The 25,582-nt window shown below is 24.8% G+C and overlaps 1 protein-coding gene across 2 annotated transcripts; it reads left to right on the top strand.

Annotated features, from left to right (window-relative positions):
• Nucleotides 1–691: 691 nt before the first annotated feature.
• On the top strand, nt 692–20,030 carry LOC111687547 (cell death protein hid). 2 transcript variants are annotated; one of them, XM_046951231.1, is made up of 4 exons: nt 692–1,431; nt 15,519–15,966; nt 16,474–16,660; nt 16,945–17,461. In XM_046951231.1, the coding sequence occupies exons 1-4, from the start codon at nt 1,221–1,223 to the stop codon at nt 17,032–17,034; spliced, it is 936 nt and encodes a 311-aa protein (XP_046807187.1). In that variant the 5' UTR covers nt 692–1,220; the 3' UTR covers nt 17,035–17,461. The 2 variants fall into 2 exon arrangements, with proteins under 2 accessions (XP_046807187.1, XP_023305760.2); XM_023449992.2 differs by lacking the exon at nt 16,945–17,461 and adding an exon at nt 19,901–20,030 and having other exon boundaries at nt 1,037–1,431.
• The last annotated feature ends 5,552 nt before the right edge of the window (nt 20,031–25,582 follow it).

Genomic DNA, 25,582 nt, shown 5'->3' with positions numbered 1-25,582 from the left:
AGTGTACAAACAAACAAGAGTATTCAAGTTGATTGCTCTCCAAAAAAAAGAATTAAAACAACAAAATCTGGGTATTCTTAGATTGTCATTGTTATTGTTAATAAAGGCTTTAATAGAGGGCCCTACTAATGGAGGAGAGTAATTTTTCTTATATGTGTTTTGTTGTTGTTCCTGATGTTGTTTCTTACTGATTCCTTATATTTTTTTTCTCAATTTACATTAATATCCAGTGAGTGTATCTATGTGTGTTTGTTCGTTAGTATGTGTTTGTTTATATATTTTCTTGTTCTTGTTATTTTTGGTTAATGCAAGCACAAAGTATATTTGTTTGTGTGTATTCGGCGTGTATGAGTGTGTATGTTGTTGTTTAGATGTGCAATGCACAATGTTGTTTGTTTATATGTTTGTTGCGTGCATGATTTTGTTGCTGCATTGCTAATGCATGCCTATACGCGCGACTTTTTTTCTCTGCTTTTAGTTGATTTTTTTTTCTTTTTATTATTTTTTTTTATATTATTCATATTATTTCTTTTTCACAGTTTCCATTCTCATTCTGTAGCCTGTTCTGTATGACGATTGTGTGTTGTTGGTTTTTTAATAATAATTTTTCTACATTGAGTGCATGTTTGTGTTTTCAGTTGTGCTCCAACAACGGCTATGGTGTGAGGCACCTATCTTGTATGCCAGCAGTTGATTTCGAACTACGAAGCGAGTAAGACGTGTGTTGTTGTAATTTATCTATACGTTCGACGACGTTTTAAGTGCTTTTAGTTAAGTTTTCTTACAACCAACAAAAAAAATAACAGTTCTTAAAGATTTTTTTTAATTAAAAAAAAATAATTTTTGACATTTGTATAAATTAAGTTTATGCAAAAAGTAAAAATAAACTAAACTGCTAGAGTGCTAACTAAAAACCAATACTAAACACGACTTTTTGTGAAAATGTATATTAGTGCTAAAAACAATTATTTTAAAAAATTCTAAAAATTTATAAAAAAATTAAAAACAAACAAAAAGTGTTAAAAAACGAAAAAAGGTTAATCAAACTAATATTATAAAACAAACTAAAGAAACAAAACAGATTAAAGTGTTTTCCTGCAAACAAAAACATAAACAAACAAACAGTTGAATTGTTGTTTCTTTTTCAATTTCATTGCCAACAATAATAAACAATAAGTTTTTCATCATTATTCTTATAATTTTACGAAATTGTCATAACAATGGCTGTGCCCTTTTATTTGCCAGAGGGTGGTGCCGATGATACCGTATCATCCGGCGGCACCACTTCATCCGATGGCGCTAGCAGTGCAGCTAGCTCATTGCAATCATCCCCCAATACCACCTCTTCGGCCACACAAACTCCCATGCAGAGCCCTTTACTGCCAGGCGAAGTTATTATGGCAATTTATGAATTGATACGATATAATTCAGGTGAGTTAGAAATTTAATTACAAGATTGTTTGGGGGTTCAAAATGGGAGTATTTGAATTTTGGCCAGGGATTCCCAAATACTTATTTTATAGATTTTTCTTAAAATTAAAATATATAAATAATTTTAAGTCGTCCCCAAGTCCCCAAGTCCCCAAACTTTTTTTGATGATATTTTTTAATAGAAACTTATGTGAATTTTTCACAGATCTTTTTAATGATATATTTATAAAAAATCTGAATCCTTTTTTAATGTATTACAATTTTAAAGAAGTTAGCAAGTTAAAATGTTCTCTGAAATTGTTTTTGTTTAGAACTGCATTCCAATTGTTGTGAAATTCACAAATCATGCATTAAACTGCGCATAAATGCATGTAACTTCTTGCTCTATCTTGTCCATTTGTTTATATTATTGTATGATATTTGTTTTCTATTATGTAAAATAGTTTGTATGATAAATTGTTAAGTTATGGAAGTTTTACTGTCTTATTCATAAACATTTATTAAAGGTTTATACAACAAATTTTCATACAAATTTTTTTTCCTACAAACCTTTCTTGAATATTTTTTGCTTATTGTTTTACTTTTTTTATTTTTCAAATATTATTTTTAGTTTAATTTTATTAAATTTTAAATTAAATTTCAAAATTTTATAAATTTTTAAAAATTTAAAATATTAATTTTTCTTAAATTTTAAATTTTTTTAAATTTATTTTTTAATATTTTAAAATTTATTTAAAAAAAATATTATATTTATTTTTCAAAAATTGCAAAATTTAATCTACAGTAATTAGAAAACTAGATTTCAAAATTTTGAATTTTTTCAATATTTTAAAATATTATTTAAATTTTTTATATATAATATGTAATAATAAAAATTTAAAAATTTTCATTCTAATTTTTAAAGTAAAAATATTATTTAAAAAATATTTAAATTTCAACTCTTAAAATTAAAAGTTGATCTGAAATTTCTTTAACAATTATAGACCTCTATTCCAATATTTACTTGCCAAAAATCAAATGTCAACAATTTAAACACTTCTCCCCAAAAATTGTCAATTAATTAATTTTTTTTATTGTCAAATAAAAAGTTTTCAAAATTGTTATTTTTTAATTTCATACAAACACAACCACTTATTTAAGCCATAATTCACACCTGGTTTCAGTTTTTTTGTATTGTATTATTCCACTCATTCCTCAATATTAAGCCGTTTAGTAATTGTAAAAGCTATAAAAAATTTACATAAAAATACACGTACTATAAGTATTAAATTGATATCAAATTACCACTACAAAGCATTTTTAGAGAAAAAAATACTACAATTAAAAAATCTTTTTTATAAGTTTTCATCAGCATTTATTGTCTTAAATTACCTACAAAACGATAAGGATGGTCATAAACTGAAATTGCTAAACTAAGCACAATTTTTTTATATTCATTTTTGTTTTTAAAAGAATAGTAGTTTTTTTCAAATTTAGTGTCAAATTGTTTGTGTACTAAGTCGTAAAATTTTAAATGAGTCATAAAATTAAAGGTGTCTCTTTTTCTGGGGTTTAATAATAAATAAAAAATTTATAGATAAAAAAGAAATAATAATCAATTATTATGATTTTATTGAAAACTTTAAAGAAAATACTAAATAAACATTCGAAAAAAGTTAAATTTACAAAAAATACATTCAGGCTAAGCTCTAATTTTCAAATTGTACTTTTTTTAAAAAAGTACTTTTGCAAAAAGGTCTTATAATAATTTATCAAAGGTTTATAAGGCCAATTTTTATATAAAATTTGTTTACCTAAAAAGGAATATTTTTAAGGCCTTATTTATAGCAATTTATCAAAGGTTTATAAGACAAATTTTCATACAAAATTTGTTCTATAAATCTTTGGTAATAAATGTTTACGAAAAAAATTTAAATAATAATTGTTGTTAATCATTTTTTTTTTAATTTTTTTGTAATAATAAATTAATCATAAAACTCTTGCAATTTGCCAAGATCTAAGGTCAGATTTTTTTCTTTCCATATGATTTAAGCTTCAGTTAAATGGGTTTGTCTAATTCGGCCACAAGATTTTTTAAACAAAAATGCACAAAATCAAGTTAAAACCACAAAAAAACACTAAAACCAGCATGTATGTCCGTACCATGTTGTCTGTATATGTATGTTTACTGAAAACCTTAATCGGTATCAGTTAAGTTGTTACAATTTAAACAAAGTGTGTTTGTCGCGTGCTCATGTTTAAATACATTTTATGGTTTTATTTTTTTTTCTAAATAGTTTTTTTTTTTTTTTGTTTTTGGTTTCATATTAAATTTTATGTTGTTTATAATATGTATCTTATTGCATTTTAATAGGCCTTACACGCCCACTTAGTTTATTTTCATTTATTGTTAAAAAAAAAACATGATTTGTTTTCCCTGTTACTGCTGCTTTTTAACAAAAAAACTTTAAGATTTTTTTATAAAGCTCGCGTGCTATTACTTGTAGAAGTGTTTTAAAATATGATTTTTTTTGTTATTGTGTTAACTTGTTTCCAGTTGTACACATTTTGGCTTTAACCATTATGAAAAAATCTTGTTAGTTTATGTGTTTTTTTATATACAAGCTCGAAAATCAGGTTTATTTTTTATGTTTTAGTATGTTTTTTTGTTTAGTATCCTTTGGCTTAAACTAGTTTTATGTTGTTTAATTTTTTCTCTTGTAACTCTTTGACCATTACTGTTGGGCTAGTAATGTTTGTGGTTTTATTTTTGCTGGTCACCTCCATTGGTTAATTTATGCCAATAAGCATGACTTGTTTGATGCTGTTTTAATGCAAAAAAATGAAGGAAAAAACAAACAATTTGGGAGCTACTGGTATTGGAGGTTTTTAAGCAGTACCAAAAACATTTTAATTTAATTTACATTTACAAAAGGTAAATACGTTTAAACTTATCTTAGATGCAAAAAAGATTAACTATATAAATGTGAAATTTTTTAAGTAACTGTTTTAGCTAAATAAGTCATATTTATTCAATGATATATTAAAGTAATATTTGTATACTTTTCCTATAAGAGCATATTTTAGCATAATATCTAATTAAAGCCATACATTAATTTTTGTATGCCAATTTCAGACTTTTAAATTTTTTTTTAATATCTAAACATTAAAAATTCTTAACATTTTCATTCTTCTATATTTTTAAATTTTTTCTTTAAAATATACTTTTTTTAATTCAAATAGTTTTACTAAACAACTTTAATATTCATTCCTATAACCTTAAATTTTTTTCTGCAAATCAGTAGAAGTTTTAAAATGATGAGTCATCTTTTTAAAACCAACAACACTGACATGCAATAAACTTCATCATCATCATCATTTCTACTCACTAACTCTTACCACAAGCAAAAAAAATATAAACAACTACATACTTTTACATAGCCATTCCATGTAAACACCGTTATACCAAGAGTAAATGTAAAATTTTTACTCGAAACTCTTACATACAACAAAAATAAGAAGAAAAAAATAAGATTTCTTTAAAACATTTTTTAACATAAATACATTGTCAGCCCATCCATCATCTAGTTTTTTTCTTTACAAAATCACACTCATTAGAACTTAACAACAACAACAGAGAAGAGGACATCATCATCATAATAATTCTTTTAAACACTTTCTTTCTCACATATATTTGCCATTTTATTCTTGTTCCTTTTTCTTTTATAAAATTTTGTCATGTGAGTTTGTTACAAAGAGCAAGAGTTTGAAACCCTTTTTTCTTATTGTTATTGCTGCTGCTGCTGTTTACATCCTTTTCCGGTATAAATACCTAACCATGTTAACGTTTAACTTAAAAAAAAAAAACATATTTTGTTGTTGTTGCAGCCTCAACTTTAATGTGTTAAAATTTAAACGCCTGTTTGTTGTTGTCAGGCGTTACAATCAGCTCTTACTCATACATTTGCAAAATTTACACATTTCCCTGTTAAATTTCCACTTATACACAGAAAACTTACTAAAGGCAATGCTCTTGACTTTGCTGGCTGGTTTGGTAATGGTTTATTTACATATTTTTTCTACTTTTTTTCCTAAAATAATTCTGGTATATATACCATTTGGTTTTTGCTTTTTATTTTCTATATATTTATTTGTTACTTACCACCACACTTCTTCTTTTTTCAAATCATTTTGTTTATTTTTTATTACTTTTATCTTAAATTTTCCTTTCCATATTGGCAACAGAATCAGCTGTTTTCTGCACAGCAAATCTGCACAATATTTATTTTGTTATACTTGTTTTAACTCACTTTTTGTTGTTATTCCTTTACGTAATGTTTACATTTTTAAACGTTTTGTTTTGCTCAGCAACTTCGTTCTTTAAATAATGTTGCCTAAAACAGGGCGCGTTCCCATTTCAGTATTCCTTGGGCATAACATTAAATCGGAGAATCCTTTAAAAGGAAAATTTGCTAAAATAAAAAATGGCGGCAAATATGGCCGCCTAGAAACAAAAACAGCTGCTTTAACAAGAGGGCTCGTCTGTTTTTACGTTTATTTTGTTTTGGGCCCATTTTCATACATATAATATTTAAACACACTCACGTGTTTTGATTGCTGTTTTTCCGTTTTATTTTTGTAAAAATTACTTTGCTTATTATTCAATGCCATTGACTTTGTTTGTTTTCCTTTTGGTGGAAAAAATTATTAATATTTTTGTTTGACTTTATAAATCTCATTGCAGCACATTAAGCCGTTTGTTGTTACTTTGGCTAACTAGTCAGGCATAATGCGTTTATTTTATATTTTTCTTTTTGCCATTTTTTTTTTTTTTGGTACAAAAATTTCCTTGTCAGTTTTATTTAACTGACTTATTTTTAAAGTATGATTAAATGTTTAAAACAAACAGTCTTTGATCCTTGTTTGTTGACTTTAAAGATTTTTTTACTTTGTTTTTGTTGGATTTATTGTTTCTTATGCTACGTGCTTAAGTTTTGTCTTTATTAGTTCACACAAGTTTTCTCTAGGATGTGAAGTGGTCTGTAGACAAAACGTAAAAAATAAGGAAGTTGCTTTAACAATAAATACCATACTCTCAGACTCTTTTTTATAAAAATTGTTTTTGTTTTATTCTGGATCTTAGCTATAGTTTTAAATATTATTTCCTTAATGTTAAGCTATTCGAAAAACACCAAGAAGTCTGTAGTATTGTACTGCATATACTAAGAAAAATATTGTCTACTTTGGGGGTAAAACTATAAATATTTAAGTGTTGCCTATAAATAGGCTTATTCTGTTGTTTTAAGGGGAACAAATTATTCAATTTATTATAAAATCATATTAAATAATAATTTTTTTTTCTTTTCTCGATTCTAATCGGACTTTTTCTGAAAAGGGTACATTGTACATTTTTGAGTATGTTAATGTTTTTAAGATATTACTCTGAACAAAGACGTCCTTTTTAAAAAGGAGCTTTTTTAAATTGTTAACTTTAGGGCCTTTTAAAGCATTTTATTTTGTGTTACTTGACCAAACCCTTAAAAAAAACTACCTAAATGTCTGTTAAAATTAATAACTATTTCCCTTCACTCATTATAGCATTACTCACTTTATATTAATTCTATTGATTTTAGCAGTCATTATCATATTTGTTTAGCACTACTAAAATTATCTAAATTAAATAATAAAGCGATAAATCTGCCAATGCTACTTGATAATATTAAATTACTACAACAATAACAAAGCTAAAAAACGTTTTACAACCAATTATTAATCATCATCTACATCTTTACACTTTTGGCTTTATAAACTTAAAAAAAGAAACAATAGCAAAAAAAGTTAATAATAAAAATCAACGCAATTAAAATAATTAAAAAAGTATACATGACTCTCAAAGAAAACTGCACGTTTTGTTAAAAAAATGAAATGAGAAAATGAAAACGTAAAATAGAAACTGATATAGAAATAGACAAAAAGCAAACGGCTACACTTGGAAAAATTTTAAACGGAAATTATATGTCATGTTTATTTAAAGAAAATTATATAAATAGTTAAACAAAGGATAAATTTGAAATAAAATTTTCTAAGCAAAAAAGGGAGAATTCCAATTTAGTGAAACAAATGTTAATATAATTTGCAAGATAAATTTTAATTTATATAATGTATTTAAAAATCATTAGTATTGCCTAAGGTTTGGAAACTTCACAAACAAAAGGGTTAAATTAATTAAAATTTCAACATAAAATGCTTTAATTTCTAGCTAATGCTTTGTTATTACTAAATCTTTAACTATTTCTATTGTTATAAAAATTGAGATTTTATATGTGTAGTTTGTAGAATCTTTTTGTATTTCTATAATTATAAATACGTATAGTTTTATATAAATATATATTTTTTTTATTTATGCCACCATGAGTGTTGCAGCAATTCATTGCCAAGCCGGCATAAGTTGTTCATTACAAATAAATGTGTGCATTTAATTTTCCTCAAGCGAGCAAAGCAAGCATTACCACACACATCTGACAGTTAATTATCGCAAAATGTTAATTGTTGTTGTGTAATTAGCTGAGCTAAATAAAGTATTTTTTAAATGCCATATATTAATAAAGAACACCAGCCTCTATTGGCAAAAAAATAAAATCAACACTTGCAATTTCATTCAGAAAAAATTCTAACTATTGATAAGAAAAATTACAAATAAACTGCTTATTATAGTGTTTACTATTTGTTATTTAAATGTCAGGGTTATGGAAAAATTTATTATCAGTTTTTCTTTTTTAAAATTATAAACTTACTCTACTTACAAATAGGAAATATACTATTTTTATAGCAATTACTTGAAAATCAACACCTTTTCTAAATATGTTTGTAAGAAACAAAAAAATATTTTTTTTCTAACAATCAATGAAATGTCCATCAAAAGTGTTTTAGACAGTTGACAAATGATTTTTGAATCTAAATGAGATTAAAATGTGGTTTTTGCCAAAATTGGTGTTAAGAAAAAACTCACATCAAACAAAACATAGACATTAAACATGACAAGTTTAACATGACAAAGTGTACAAAGAAAATTTATAAAATTACGATTAAACAATAGATTTTTTTCTCATCTAAACAGTATCAAAAAAAAATTATATATTTTGTTAAAAATCTTAATTAACACAAATTATTTGTTTTAAAACGTAATTAGTAAGAGGCTTTGTTGGAAAAAATTTCGATTTAAGTTATAAATTAACTCAAACAATTTATGGACAAATATTTTGTAATTAATACTTTATTAGGTGTTTTAAATTAAAACAAAAACAGTTAAACCCCGAAAAAAACATGCGGATGTTGTAGACAAATGTAGTTTTTCCAAAACTCAATGTTCTTTGCTTAGAAACTACTTAAAAGGATTTTTGCTTGAAATTTTTTTTATAAGGAAACATTTTTTTTGTTTCACTTAAAAATTTTCTCATTGTTGTGGAAACATGAAACTAAAACAATAAGCATTTCCTATTACCAAAATAGTAAGAATTTGTTTTTCCAATTAAAATTTTCTATTTTGTTAGAGTATGCACGACACAACTCCTTAAAGTAGGCAGCATTGTGAGACCTTATATATACTAAGTTCATACTAATATGGTTTTGGGGGAAATGTTTTCTTTTCGCTTATATTAATTTAATTAATATAATAATCCTCAAATTACGTACGCCATAATGAGGATGATATAATTAATTTAAAAAATTTAGAAATTTCTGAGAATATTTTAAAGCTAGTTTATGCTGGAAAAAAATTATATCTAAAGCAGAAATTATTTGCCAACAGAGTAAGAGGAATAATAAATAATAGTAATAAAGAATAATAAATAATTTTCTTAATCAAATTAGATTCTAATAAGAACTTCTCGTTTAATCTGCTCCTTAATTTAGGCAACACTTAGTTGATATAGCCAAACTACATTCATACTAATAGGTTTTAAGCAAAAAAACTAGTATTTTTTAAAGAATATTCCTAAAAAAGGGAACTAAACACGTCTCATTACTCGTTTTTTAATCTTATTTAATTAATAGTCTTAAATATGACATTTAATTCAATGAATTAATTTAATTTCTAAATTGATTACAAAATTTTGAAAAATTTTTTAATTCTGAAAACAATAACAATTAATCTTTTAATATGAAAATGACTCTTACTATCTCGCCATAATTGTAACGGTTGACATAATTTTAAAATAATCAGAGATTTAAAATAACACTTTTACCATAAAATAAAAATATTCAATTAAAACAAATCATCAAATAAAATAATACCTTTAAATTTTTGTAATATTTTTCAGTTTTATTATGTTTTTATTTCATTTTCAATTCCTGGATATTTTGGTTAAATCTTCTTAAAATGTATTGCAAAATTAAATGCAACAGCATATAATTTTTGTAAAATTTTTTGTTGTAATCTACAACATTTATCCGCTTATGACTTTAAAAAGTTGTTGAACTTGTTAAAAACCAAATAAAGCAATTTTTAATGTAAGTCTAGATGTGAATGAATTTGAGATGATTGATTTTTATCATGTTGTAGTTGTTAAGAGGCCCACCCACAGTTTGACAATGAATTAACAGAAAACAACGATTTTTGTTAATTTATTTGTCACCAATGAAAAAAACAAACGAATTTCATAAGATTTTGTTTTCAGCAAGTAAAAACGTTTTGCCCATATAAAGCAATTAATGAAATGTATTTTATTATTGTTATGAATTAAAAAATAACGGTTTGTGGTTTTTAAAATAAAGTATTTGTTGTATCATAACACAAATATGGTTATGATGATTTGGCTAAAAAAAACATTCATCATATTGGTATTTATTAGTGGAAAATTTAACCTTTCAATTTATTATTGTTTTAACACAAACTGACCCTTAAAGCTACTGCTGCTGCCTTTGATTTAACCATTTACTAATTGTGTAATTATTATAAACGTAAATTATTTTACTTTGACCCACAATCCTTGATCTCAACTAGTGCTTAAAGCTTTTGTTGTTGTTTGGTTTTACAGGCCACTACTTACAGCAAACATTTAAACATATGACAGTCTGCTGCTGCAGCAAAAAAAAAACAAGATCTTTTAACAAAACATTTTGTTAATGATTATAAATTTTAATTTGCAACAAAAAAAAAGAATTTACAATAATATTCTTTAACTAAAGACCTTAGGCTACAAGTATTTAACAAAACTATAATGGTTTTTTTATTTGTGGAAGGAGGTAAAGGGGAGTTAGCTAACCAACAAGAACAAAACTAACTACAAAATAATATTTTTTTCTAAACATTTTGTTAAATTAAATAAGCAGCAGGCATTAGCTGTTGAAGCGTAAAACACGATTTACTAAAGGAGTGGTTTAACTATATTACCAACAACAGCAGCAACCACAACAACTACATCATATTTAAAAAAAAGACAATTGTTGTTGTTGCTGGAGCTGTTCTAAGATGCATTAACCAACATTACTGAAATTACATTTGAAACAAGTTTGATGACGCTTGATGTTTTACGACGAGTATTTATTTCATCTTTTGTTTCTTGTTGTTGTTGTTGCTGCCGTTGTTCCAAAGTATTTTTCTTGCCAATTTGTTGTAGTTGTTGCATGAATATGTATTTTAAAGTCTGACAATGTTAAAGATTTTTGTGCAGCTGTACATTAAGACCAATGCATTTTTTTGTATTTATAATTCAAAATAACTATGTTTTACTATAATAATTCACGTGCTAGTGCTAGTTTTAACCCTTTGAGGAATCATTAAAAAATGCTAAAATTTGGTCACAAGGAGGTTTAACTAATTGCAGTTCGTCAGACGATTTATTTAAAACCATTTTATTAGTTTTGTGCGTTTTTTCACTTTACGGCTCAAAGGACCAATTATGTAAATACTTCTCTATTTTAAAATCATAGATTTTTCTTTCCCATTTTATAAATTAACTTTATTATTTTTTTAGAAAATGGATGTGATTCGAAGGACCGCTTTTTTCCTCTAAGTCTCAAAAGTTATCTTTTTATGGCTCCAAGAACCAATTTTTAATAAAAAAAGTTTTCCTATTGTAAATGAACTAAAATTGTCAACTTTTTATTTTTATTAAAATTGTATAATTCTAGGTACCTTTTGGTTATCTCTGTCCCTTTTAGGGTTAACTTGTAAATGCAACGAGTTGTATTAGATTAAAAAAGCGCGCGCTTTACTTCAAAACAAATGTAACCTTGAAAAACCAGCAGCATCGTTAAGTTTATATGTATATAATTTTTTCTATTAAATAAATATATTTTATTTATACATTTTTTCTACATTCTGCATTTGTTTATAAACAATTGAAGCGTCATTAGCAATGGCTGCAAAAAAGTGAACAAAGCTAGTCTTGAAATAAAGTTAAGTCTTTTTTTTTCTAAACAGGCATTTAAGAAAAACTTTATAGAATCATTGTTATTAAATACAAAAAAGTTAATTTGCATAAAATTTAAATTATTCATTAAAAATTACATACTCTTATACAAAAATACACACATGTTAGAACATCTCAGACACATGCTTTTAAAACAAAATCTATTAGTTGCAAAAAAATTATAAACAAACGTGTGTTTTCTTTTTACAAAACATACAACTTAGAATAATGATAAATTAATTACAAAAAACATCTAAGCAGAAAAAATATGGTGTTAAAATCTTTATGACAATTTAGCAAATTTTTTTCTAAGTTGTAGTGAAAATACTACATGTAAGACATGATACACGTGATTTTTTATAAATTTTGCTTCAAAATTAAATAAAAAGTTATTAAAAATTAACCTTAAGTAAATAATAAAAACTATAAAAACACTTTAATCTAACAACAAACCACAATAGATTGTTTTTTCTATTATAAACATTTACCTACAAAAAATAGAAACAACTTAAACTGAGACACAAAGTCTAGCAAAATTTTCTACAATCTATAGAATACGAGTAGTAATTTATAGCGCCCGTTTACTTAATTTCAAACCACTTATATTGTATTTGTTATTTTTGTAGTTTTTATTGCTGTTTTTACCAGTATATGTGACTGATTGTACGTTTACAAGATTGATATTTTTTTCTAGAATTTGTTTTACTATTTGTAAATTTTATTTAACAATTCTAAACCAATAATTTTTACTGTCATTTATTGCAGCTGACAATAATCAATCAATTCTTGTGTGATAAAATTGATTTTGGTACATGTTTTAACAAAATGTTAGGTTGTGAAATTTATTCAAGTTCTTATTATTTATTTTAAATTACTTAACATTTTTTGTTGGTTATTCTTGGAAACCTTGTTTTTTTTTGTTGATGTTTGATGTGTAAATGCAAAAGTTATGCACACATTATATATATGTATTTTTACTTGGAAAAAACGTGATGGAAATTTTTTGAAAGTAATTGCCTGTGATCTTGTAATCTACATTTGGGAGCTTGTATTCCCTGTGGAGTGGGCTTTAGATTTATTAAAGTTTAAACAATTATTGTAATAAATGTTGTAATGGTTTTAAATTCTTTTTAGTATTAATCATTATGACGATTTTATATATTTAATGGAAAAATAATTAATTTTTTTTCGCCTGATACTTTTTCGGTTCGAAGGACCAATTGCGTGTTATGTTTTTTTTTATAAACTTGTGAATTTTTGTTTTTTTTTTTTGAAACATTTCAACAATAAAAAATTATTCAGGACCAAAATACGTTTTTTGATCCATAATCACTCGCTTTCAAACTACATGGCACAATTGAATTAATTGTTCGAAGGATATGAAATCTTTACAACGTTTTGAATATTGTTAATAGACAAACAGCATAACACAATTAAATTAACTGTCAAAGGACCAATTGTTCGATACGATTTGTCACAACGTTTTGAAAATCGTTAACAAACTATAATAAGCTTGTGAAACTATTGCTCTTTCTTATTTAAAGATATTTACAATGTCTTTTCATCATTTACGGCATAAAGAAGCAATAACTTCATTAGTATCATAATTTATCTAAACAATTTCTTTTTGCAAAATAACAAAAAATTAATTTAATTAAATACCCACAAAATTTGCATAAAATTTTATTTACTTATAGCCAGATTAATGTTTCAATTAATATAGAATTATAAATTCATTAAAAATTCAGAAAAAATATAAATTTTTATTATACAATTGTAGTAATCAATTTTAATACTCTAAATAATAATAAAAATCTCTGTGATTGTTGACATACACTTTACATATTTAATAAAGCAATTATATTCTTTATATAAAATGCATATAATTATGGCGCCTGTCAAACGCCTACATATAAACTTACTCACATACAACAGACTTGCTAGCTGCACACAGATTGTGTCGGAGTTGTATTCAATACAAATTTCATTGTATAATATTAATTTGTATTTTTTTTTATCTTATAGTTATTTTTATAACAATACCATGCAAATGTTGTATAAATGACAAAAGCCACAAAAAACCTGTTCAATAAAAATATAAATATATTTATTTCTTATACTATTTTGTCACTCGTCTTCGTTTGAAGTAATTCTGACAATTGTATTTACGAGCACATATTAAGTAGTTGTACAGACAATTGTTAAAACCTCTATATGTTTAAAATATTTACTGCGTTTGTACCAAGCACATCAAACAGTGGCCAACTGAACCAACCAACCAACCAACCAACCAACAACCACTTTAGACAACTTGACCCTGAAAATCTGATGCATATACTGCACCTGATTATTAAATACACTGCAAACTAAATGAATGCGGTCATTAAGACAATTCAATACAACTGCTAAAGCTTTAGAAATGCTTGAGTGATTTTCTTTCAGAATTTTTAATAAATTATGCACATCTCACTTGAGTTGAAGTTAAATATGCATTAGTGCGAATCTTATTCGAATTAAATGATCCATGCCAAAAAGGTGTATATAATTTATATTTACTTGACAATGTCCACATAAAAAACCTTAACCAAATAAACATAAAACAATTAAAAAATTAACATAATTTACTACACCACACTTACAAGACAACTTTATTTATGCTAATTCTGTACAATACTTTTATAAAAAAATAACAATTAAATTTAAATTAATACCTTTTTTAACAAGTAATATATTTGTTATCATTAACACTTTTTTACAAATATATATTTTTACATAAATCTATCTAATATGAAAAATGAAAACATTTAATTGTCTTGCATATAAATTATAGTCTAGACTTTTTTAAAAAGATAAAATTTTTACATTTGTCATCACCAGCCAAGTTTGTTTTTAATTTTCCTAACGAAAATATTTTTTCAATATTTTTCTTCTTCATTTTGCCCTCATAAAACTCTATAGCGAAAAAAAACTTGTGGGAAGTTGTGTTTTAAGCATTATAAATATTATGCAAAATTGTTTATGACAAAACCTGCATGTTTTATGACTGATTTAAATGGTGTTTGTCATATAAAGGTAGATTTTTTTATGATGCCACAGACAGACATAAATTTTTTATAGATTTTCGCGCAAAATGGTTAAAAGTCATAAAAACAACTGTAAGTCGTTAAAGAAAGGAGAGAAAAAAACTAAAACATTAAAATTAAATTTATGACAGAGAAACAGCAAAATAAAGTATAATGCAATCAAATCAAAATAAACTTTAAAAGCTGGTTGATTTAAAAAGCTTTAAAAAAATTAAATTTTTACAAAATCAATGAAATTACTTTCATATGTAATATAAAAGCCGTTTAAACAAATCAAAATAAGCTTTGAACTTTATTACAAAAGCTTTATTAAGCTTTAAACTGTAAAAAGCTTAAAGCTTTATGTTTAAAGTATAATATTTAATGAGCTTTTAATGTTAAACGTTCTAAATAGCTTATAAAATTGAATTTATGAATCTTTCAAAGTAATAACAATTAAAAAGTTCTATGATAGATTTTTTGTTAAGGACCTGATAAAAGCTTTTTTCATTAAGTAGACATTTAAGTTCTTTAGAATTACTTTTTCGTAAAAAATATAAAATTAAAAAAAAAATGAATTTCCTAAAAAATGTATGCAAATTTTTTTAATAAACTTCCATTTTTTTAATTTCAGGTGCTCCCGTTTTTCAATACCCAACACCACCCAGCCCTTCGTGTTCGATACATAGTCCATCCTATACAGGAGGAGAAGTATTCTTTCCACGCAGTCGCAGTACCCCCAGAATACCACGCACAAGCGTTAGTTTTGCTCCCGGCGATGAGGTGAATTTCTTTCATCAATCAGCGCCAGCCGCATCTAGTGGCAATGCACAAACTCAAACTACACAAGCACCTCAGTCAGCTCCACCAGTACCAAACAGTCATCATCACAACCAGCATCAACTCTACGGCCATCATCCACACTTTGCCTATCAACATAGTGGACCAAGTTATTATCAATATACACCGCCTCCTACACCCAACACTGCCACGGCAACCACCTCAACGGGTACTTCAACAAGTGGAGCGGGTGGTATGGCCCATAGAAGTTTACATCGTTCGCTATCAGATTCAGCCAGAAGGTAGGCCTTTTTCTACTATTACTAATAGCTTTAACATGTTCAACTTAATAAGGCTCTAAATAACAGATATGACATGACCAGACATTTATTAACAGCCTTATTAAGTCTCAAAGTCCATTGATCTGTAATTTTATTTAAACTTTTAAACTAGAATTTTTTTCTTTTTGTTGTTTAATGTTCAAAATACTAATTCTCCCATGACTTGTCTATAAAAACAGACTTTTAATTACCAGTAACAGCAACAAAAACATCATCGACTTCATCAACAACTGCAACAACAATAGGGCCTTGTTATTGTAATATAAAATTAAGATAAGCTTCCTAGTCTTCCCATCATCAGCAACAACTACAAAAAAGAAAACATATTAAAAAAATAGTACTTAATTTAGTATTTATGTATTTGTGCCATATTTCTTAATCATAAATATTATTTTATTAATGTTTTTTCAGTTGTTTGTTTTTTGTTCATAATTAATAATTGTCATATGTTAAACAATTTAATTACAGATCACGTTTAACCTCAACGGGTGAAGATGAGCGAGAATATCAAAGTGAACATGAGACCAGTTGGGATGAGTTCGAAGATCGTTATGATAATTTTACCGCTGGCCGAGAAAGGCTGCAGGAATTTAATGGTCGTATACCGCCACGTAAAAAGAAAAAGGATGTGCCAAAAACTAAACCAGAAAAGAAGGTAAGTTTTTAATCAACTAAAAAGCAATTACTTTATTTTAACAAAAAAAAAAACAATGTTAAGTATATATTATTATATAATAAATCTGACAAACACATTATAGACTTGATGAAAAGGTCATTAACTCATATTTCATGCCCATAAAACAACGTCAGAATCATTATAAATGTTACACATTTACTCAAACACACATGAAACTATAAAAATAATGAACAAATTAAACAGCAGCAAAAAATACAAACAAACAAACAAACTAACAAGAAAATTTTTTCATTTACTTGAAGCAACATCTGTTAAGTTTACAAAAACAAAAAATTAAACAATTGAAAAAAATGTTCAGCACAAACGTGCTGTTCGATTTGAAATTGAAATAAAAAGAAGACAGACAGAATTAGGAGAAAACAAATCATTGCCATCAATGTGTAGAGCAATAACACGCTTCAAGCAAGTGACAAATTGCCAGTGCAAACTATGGTTAACAACCTACAACACTAAAACAAACAACCCAACGAAACAACTGCAACAACCAACAACAATCAAGTCAAAGTCATAAAATCCAACCTAACGACACTTAAATACAACTCATCTTACAATGCGTTCAAAAGTCACAAATCGAACAAAAAAAAAAAAACAAATTCATTTTAAAATTTATTTGTATGTAGATATTTTTTTATGAAACGATGGATGGTCTTAAATACTTGTAGTTCATACTTACTTGTATTCGCACACAAAATAAAACTGACTACAACCTAAAACTATAAATAAAAATGCAAATTTGCGATAAAAATTAATTGCGCAGTGCTAGAAGTATAATAAAATTAAAAATTGCTATACATACGGTTCTATACTTGTATTATATAGAAAAAAAGCTAGTAAAATACTCCTTTCTTAGTCTTGCCCTGGTCTCGCTCTACATTTTAAACAAACGGTTTATTTAGTTCTTTAAGAAAGTTGTAACCGAATAGCAAATTTGTTATTACGTTATTGTTTAAACTAATAGTTAACCTTAGTTTAAACTTTAAACTGAGTTGAAATCTTGCATTAACATTCTCTTAAACTACTCTCACTCAGCAGCAATAATATGTTAATAATGGTTTAGTTAGTTTGCTTCTTTTTAAACTTAAAAATAACTCCAATGTAGGTTTTAATAAAAAATATTTGTTTTTCATAGCTTTTGAAATTAAATATAGATGCAAAATTAAGCTTAAATTTTTTCGAAAGTTATTTTTTTAAAGCTTTTTTTCTGTATTGAAAATTTCTTTACAGTTTTAAGTTTAAATAAGAATAAAGCTTTAAGAAGTCGTTCTTTACTTAAATTTTTTTTAGTTTATGGTTTCAGTCAAACGATTATAGAGTTGTAGTGTAAAGTAGTCTGCTTAGTTTAACTATAAAAACCGCGCCCTGTCATGTACTTTATACACAACATACGCTTCGTAAAATTTTTCCTTTGCAAATATAATTTTTATATATTTTGAAAAATAAATTTTGATATTTTTTTACTATTTTTTATATTTTTACAAGCCTTATTTTTTAGTTGTTATACGTTAACTTTTACACATGTGTCACTCTTACAGCTCTGTAGTTTGTTGCTTTTTTAACTTATACTTCAATATTTTATAATATAAGTTTAATTTGCTCGTTGTTGTTGTTTTATTCATTTTGTATCTTTAACTCGTGCTGTGGAACGAGTTGAGCTTTTAGAGAACAAAGGATTAACTATTCTAGAAACATAAGGCAGAAGCAGCCAAGACACTGTTGATATAAAGGTTGTTACAATAGTTGTTGCAATAGTTGAGAGTGTGTTTGTATAGGTTTTGTTCACATTAAACAATTAATTTACAACGCAATTTTGTATGAAAATTATTTTTATTATTTTTCTTTTTGTGTTTCTTTTTTACTTTTGTAAATGGCGCGATTAAATTAATTAAAAATGGGATTGTAATTAAATTAATTTTAAAACCTTAAACGAGACAACAACAAAATGTAAACAGCTTAAAATGACAAGTTAATTGTTTTAAAGCCGGAGTATGAAAGGACGAATAGTGTTTATTATTAAATGACACAAGATTTGTTATAAAATAATAATTGAATATAGGTAATTTTTGTACTCTTTCCATTTAAAAGAAGATTTCTTTTAATCTCAAAATTTTAACATTATTAAATTTATTGTTTTAGTTATTAAGGTCCCCCTGATTTTTTTAATAAACAATAATAATTATAATTATATTTAAACAAATAAATAACACTGAAACATAATCTCTAAATAGACTAAAATATGAAAAGTATATAAATATCTGAACGTTACTATACTCTGGGGTATAATAAACACGCACCAAGCGTTAACATTATTTTTAACATTTCTGGCAATATTTAATCACTACAACAACCCCGTTGTAGAAACCACAGAGAAATCGTTGTAATTTTGTAGCCCTTGTGGCAAGCAAGGTGGTGACCCAGTTTAGTTGTAATAATACAACAATTAAATGTTCTGTTTAGATAAAACTAAAACAGGAACAAACATCCTGCTCTTAAAACAGATGAACATTGAGTTCATAACTTTGACCACAAATAATGACCTCAAATTGGGGGATGATTTTACTTTTTTTTTTTTGAGGACAATGTTATAAATTATTTTTATGTTGTGGACTATACAAAAGTTGTTATTAAGATAGGGGCTTTCTCCCTTATTTATAAAGTTTTTTTTCTTTTTTTTTTTTGGTTAATGTGCTAAAAATCTATAACAATAGTTAAATAATTATATTTAATAAACTTGCTTTAGTTTTTACGCTTAACAGTTGAAAAACACTTGTCTTTTTTTGCTATAAATAACAAAATTTGACATGTAATTTTAGTTTTATGGTGGAAAATAATAATAAAATTTTGTTTTAGTTACACTTGACTACATATTCAAATATTAATGTTTGGCAAATGTATAGAAATTGTAACAATTATTATAGATTTTTGAAACATACATATATTAGAATTTATTACCCAAACTATTTGTTTTAAAAATATTTTTGCATAATTTTTATGTGTTTTGAAAAACACATGTGTTAATTTTTTGTTTTGAAAGCTTGTTCAAATTTTTCAAAAGCTTCAAAAAATACTTTTAAAGAATTGCCAAAAATAGTACATTTAATGTCTTTAAAAGTACATTTTTGCATACCAAGTACCAAAAAATATCAACATATTTTTAAAGCATTCTTAATTAACCTATTTCATACTTTCCACTCTTTCTAGGAACAAAGCTTTACCTGGCCTGCTGTAGTTACGGTCTTCGTTTTTGCCATGGGTTGTGGATTTCTAGTAGCCCGATGAGCCTGCTCAATAATTTGAAAAAATATATATGGAATTATTATTTTTTTAAACAGAAAAAACTATTTTACATACACAACAAAACGAAACAACGAATTTATTTTCAAAAAATAACTAGTTCATTGTTTGAGTCAAACAAAGCCACAAAAAAGGATCACAAAGGAATAAAAAAAAACACATCTCGGTGGGCGCATTTAAAACCAACTTAGAGGTAAAAGGAAAAACAAAGGGGATTTTTACAACAAACAATATAGAAAAAGGGGGTAAGCAACAATAAAAACAACAACAAGAAGAAGTTTTTCTACAGTCAAATTAGTATTTACTTAAAACATAAACATAAGAAAAACTTCTTTAAGAAAATAAAAATAAATCAAAACAATTTAGACTGGCAGCAAACCACAAAAATATTATAAATATAAACAGAATAATTTTTATCAAAATAATATTTTATATACTCTTATATACATGCATACATGTATATAATATCTACAAAATACAAATTAAAAAAGGTACTGATTTTTTTTTTTTTTGGTCTAAAACACAAATTTTTGATAAGAATTTTTAAACTAAAAGAAATGAAAAACTATTTAAAAAAACACATATTTTTGGTAAAAATATACAATTTTTTTTTTTGATAAATTTATAAAAAATTAAAAATCAAGAGCTTAAATTTTTTTGTTATAATTTACTAAAAATTAAAAAAGAATGAATCACTTTAACAAAAACTGCCTTTTTATACAGTATTTTTACCTACAAATATTATAAAATCGTAACATTCATTAATTTCACCACAAGTATTTAAATAGCAATAACAACAACTCCATGAACAATTACTTTAATTTTAACTGGATTTTTTTTTATAAATTTTAAAAATTTTAAGTTAAAAGGATATTATATATTTTACCGCATTTTAATTGAAAACCTATTTGATTTTAAATTGAAACTTTGAATAGAATTCCAACAAATTTGAACAGAAACATTTTTCTGAAATGTTGTTTGTTTAAAAAAGTTAAATACTCATTTCCACTTAAGATTTTAAAAATTACCAGTTCAACTTTCATTATAAAAATAGTAAAATTTTTAATATAATTTACAATTTCGGGATTTTTTGAGTACCCAGCAAAAACTCGGTAATGGTTTGGTCTTTTATAACTTTTCAATGACTACAACTTACCGTCCTACATACATATAATTAGATACGTATAAGCACTTTATTTCGTGCTTTGCCGTTTTAATCGCACACTAGCAACTGAGTTTCTCACATACACTGAATGAAAATAGCTCTCTTTTGAAAACCATTATTGGACGCACAATAAAATAAATAAGTTTTGAGTAAAATAGCTAACTAACGAACAAGAAGTCAACGTTCGCATTCTGTATAAGAAAGTTTTTTGTGAGCACTTATATTTGTCGTGACTTGTAAGCGAGCGTTGCAAGTACTTGCCACCGATATCATCAATGTGTTAAAATAATGAGGTCAAATGCTAATAAATAAGTTGTGAAAAATGGGTTTTAAGGCTTTTAACTCAATGTAAGTTTTTGCTGGGTATACATATTTCACTACATTTTCTATAAGCTTTTATTCAAGGTGAAGGTTTTTCAAATTTTTTTCAAACAATTTGTATATAAGTGCCTAATATTTTGATTTGTTTTAATTTTTTACTTTGGTTTAAGGTGCTCAAATTTTTTTAATTCCCATATTTTTTTGTTATATTAAAATAAAAATTTTTAGCTTAATACTTAATATTTTAAATACTTATTAAAACTTTTTTCTTTCATAAAGTTTTAAAAAATCCATGTCTTCTATCGTAATGTTAATTACATTTTTTTAATTTTAATATAATTAAACATATTACTTTTTTAACCAGATTTTCTTAGTAGTTTTAATTTAATTAATTAATTTTTTTGTAATTTTTTTAAAAGCCAGTTTTGTGATTTTGTTTTTAATTTTTTTAAATTTTATGATTTTTTATGTTAATTATTTTTATAGTTACAATTGTTTATTTTTTATTTGTTGTAAAAGAAAAAAAATAACATTTAAATTATAAATTTAAATAAAAAAAAAACAGTTAAGTTTGAAACATAAATAAAGTTTTCAAATTGGTCTCATATTTTTGTGTTTTTTTTTAAATTTAAGCAAATGTTTTATAACGAAAAACAGATCTCATTTAAAACAGCTCAAAGTCATTTGTTTAATAAAACATAAAAAACATAGAAAATTTTATAAATAATTTAAAAAAGATCTCCTTAACCAAAGTTTTGTTTTTATTTTTTGCTACAATTTTATTTTATATAATAAAAAAATTTTCTTAAATATTTAACTAAATTCTATTTAATTCAATTAAAACATTTGCTTAAATTAAATCAAATGAAGAAAAAATAATAAAATAATTTCAAATAATAAATATATAAAATAAACAATTCCCAAATACAAAATGATCTCATGAACAAATTTGTTTGTTTTTTTAATTAAAAAGAAAAAATAAATATTTTTAGTTTTAAAACATTATAAAAATAAATGAAATATTCTTAAAATTATATTATAAAAAACGCCAAGCGTTAGTAGTTTTAAATTTAAAAAGAATAAGCTCTTAATTTAAAATAAACAAAAGATATAAAATAAATGTTAATTATAGTTTATGCACAATTTCTTGTCATTAGACAGTTTTGTTTAGTTGTAATTTTATAAATTTTTTTCTTATTTCAAAAAAAAGTATCTCAACAACTAAGTTTAGCTTTTTTGTATATTTTTTCATTTTTAAGCTTCACACAAAGTTTATTTTTTGTAAATAGTTCAAATATTTAGTTGTTAAGAGTTTAAATACACAAAAAAACAATCTTTAATACTTTTCTTTTTTAATATTAAAACAAAACTTAAAAAATATAAACAATAAACAAGAAAATATTATTAAAAAAGCTATTAAATTAAACATCTAGGAGAAATTTGACCAGAGAACTGTTTGTGTATCTGTTAGAAAGACCATGTACACACTAACTCAGTTTCGTCTGTTTTTAGGCGGTTTAGTTTAAATAATTTAATAGTATTTTCTTAAAACAAACTTCAATATTTTTCTTAGTAAATTTAGTAAAACTTATTTTTCCACTTACATGTAGTACAATTTCTTTAATATACTTTAAATTTATCATTTAATTTTTTCATTATTACCTATTTTCTTTTCTATTGAAAAATAAAAACAAACAAAAAAACATTTCCATTATTTTTAACATAAACATAAAATTGTAAATTTCGAAAATTATGAACTTTATTTAAAGCAAAAGAAACAATTTAATGCTTTTGAAAGAAATTTTGTTAAAACAAATTAAATTGTTTAAGTTAATAAAATAAATAAAGTTCATATTTTCTGCTTGGTAGTTTTCACAATGATCTCGGTATGAATTTTGTTCGCTTAAAAACGAAATTTTATTTAAAAAAATATTTTTATTTTAATATAAATAAAAATATTTATAAATAAAATGTTTTTTAAGCTTTTAATTACAAACAAAAAAATTACAGTTGCATAGTAGTATTAAAAATATAAAAAAATAAATCAAAAAAATTTTTTCCAAATTTTTTTTTTCACAAATATAGAAAGTCATTTACAATATGTTTTTCATTTTTTTAATAAATATTTTTTTATTTGAAATAATTATAATTAGTTGTATATAGCTTAAATTAAAAATACAAACATATTTTTTCCATTATTTGCTGCCAATTTAAATTTAATAATTTTTTTCTATTTGCTTAAAATAATTTAGTTTAATTTATAATTTTTTAATAAATAATTGTTTATATATAAATAGCAAATTTATGCATATTAGTTTTAAATAAAAATTTGTTTTTTTTTTCTCTTATACTTTTAAATAATTTGTAATATTGTAATTTTTAAAATTATATTAAACAAAACAAAAAAATTACATTTAACATAAAATTTCAAAAATACTTACTTTAACACCATAACTAAAGCAATATTTAAGGAGTTGTTTAAACAAGCCTTTTCATAGGCTTTAGTTTATAATTTGAATATGATTTTAGTAAACTGTAAATTCCTTTATTGTATAAAAATTCGCAAAGCAAAAAACTTATATTATTACATATAATTAAAAACAAAAAAAAACTTAAAATATAAATAAATAAAATATGTATTTTATATATCATTATTATGATCTCATAAATGTTCATACAATAAATCTAAAAAATTATAAAACAAATATTATTAAATCAATTTTTTGCACAGAAAACATATAAGAGGTATGTTTTGCTTTTTAAGCTGCTTATTATTCTAACTAATTGTATATTTAAAATTTATACAAAAGCAGTTTAATAACAAAAGCAACTGTCAACTTTTTTTAAACAGCCAAAAGAAAAAATATTTTAAATTAAGGATTTATTACCTTGGCAACATAAATGATTATAAACAGTTGTGGTTTACAATAAATAGTTTAGGTTTAATGAAAAACCAAATACAGCTCTCCCCTAATAAAGGTTTTTTAATATAAGTAGCTTTTTTCTTCTCATCACTAAAGTATACTTTTAATTTTTTCTAACATAGCTCAAATGTATGCTTTAGTGTTTGCATTTGTTTTATGATGTCATACCCTAAGACAGCATAAAACAAATGCAAAATATTATCTTTATTTTGGGCTTTTGTTATTTACAATTAGTTTATGTTTATGATAATTACTTTTCTCGCGGTTTTTGGCATGAGTTTAACAATTATGTTTTGGCGGTTGCCTATAAAATATAAGAATATCCATATATTCATACAACGAAAAGGAAACGGGTATCAGGAGTTACAAGGAGATGAATTGTTAATTGTAAAGAAAACCCATTATGTTTTACAATATGTGACTGTACAATTTACGATAATTATCTGCAAATAGTTTGAGGTTAATTTAATTTGGTGGTCTTAAATTTCAAATTAATTTAAGGCAACAAGTTTTGTAAATTTACCTTTTAAAAATCCTATATTTATGGGGTAATAAAACCTTTTTTCATCAAGTTTCCTAAAAAATACAAATGACTGGTTTGTATAATTATCTTCGATCAATTTTTAATACAAATAATTCTTAAAACATTTTGAAACATTAAAAATTACTTTAATGTTTGATCTATCGAAAAGAAAGTTATATCAAATGAAAGGTTAGGATTTCAGCTATTAGATCGGTAAATAAAGCTTACCAAAAAGTAAGTCAGAGTTGCTGAAAATGACTGATATATGTTTACGTCCATTTTTCATAGCGATTTGTGGGCGTGGCAATTAATTTATTTTTTGGTAACACACAAAATTTCATTAAACTATCTTAAAGAACAACCGAGATATTGAACAAAATCGAAAAAAGAGATGCAGACTCAACATGTTATTACCATTGTTCGATCCAAGTTTGAAACCTTATAACTCGAGACATGTTTGATTTATTGCGGAGAATGTTATATCAAATAAAAGGTTATGATTTCAGCTAGAAGATCGATAAACGAAACTAGACAAAAAGTAAGTCAAGGTTGTTGAAAATAGCAAATATATGTTTACGCCCATTTTCGTCCCGACCAGTGGGCGTGGCAAATTTTTTATTTTTTTAAAAATACGCCCTATTTTATCTCTACCGACA

Source organism: Lucilia cuprina, chromosome 5, assembly GCF_022045245.1.
Source record: "Lucilia cuprina isolate Lc7/37 chromosome 5, ASM2204524v1, whole genome shotgun sequence".
Taxonomy (NCBI): Eukaryota; Metazoa; Arthropoda; class Insecta; order Diptera; family Calliphoridae; genus Lucilia; species Lucilia cuprina.
This window is presented reverse-complemented; position numbering and strand designations above follow the sequence as displayed.

What these genes read in the sequence shown, in the direction of transcription:
- LOC111687547 (XM_046951231.1), top strand. Translation starts at nt 1,221, where the DNA reads ATGGCTGTGCCCTTTTATTTGCCAGAGGGTGGTGCCGATGATACCGTA. An exon ending in ATTGATACGATATAATTCAG is followed by an intron (nt 1,432 to 15,518) that starts GTGAGTTAGAAA and finishes TTTTAATTTCAG; the next exon opens with GTGCTCCCGTTTTTCAATAC. An exon ending in CTATCAGATTCAGCCAGAAG is followed by an intron (nt 15,967 to 16,473) that starts GTAGGCCTTTTT and finishes ATTTAATTACAG; the next exon opens with ATCACGTTTAACCTCAACGG.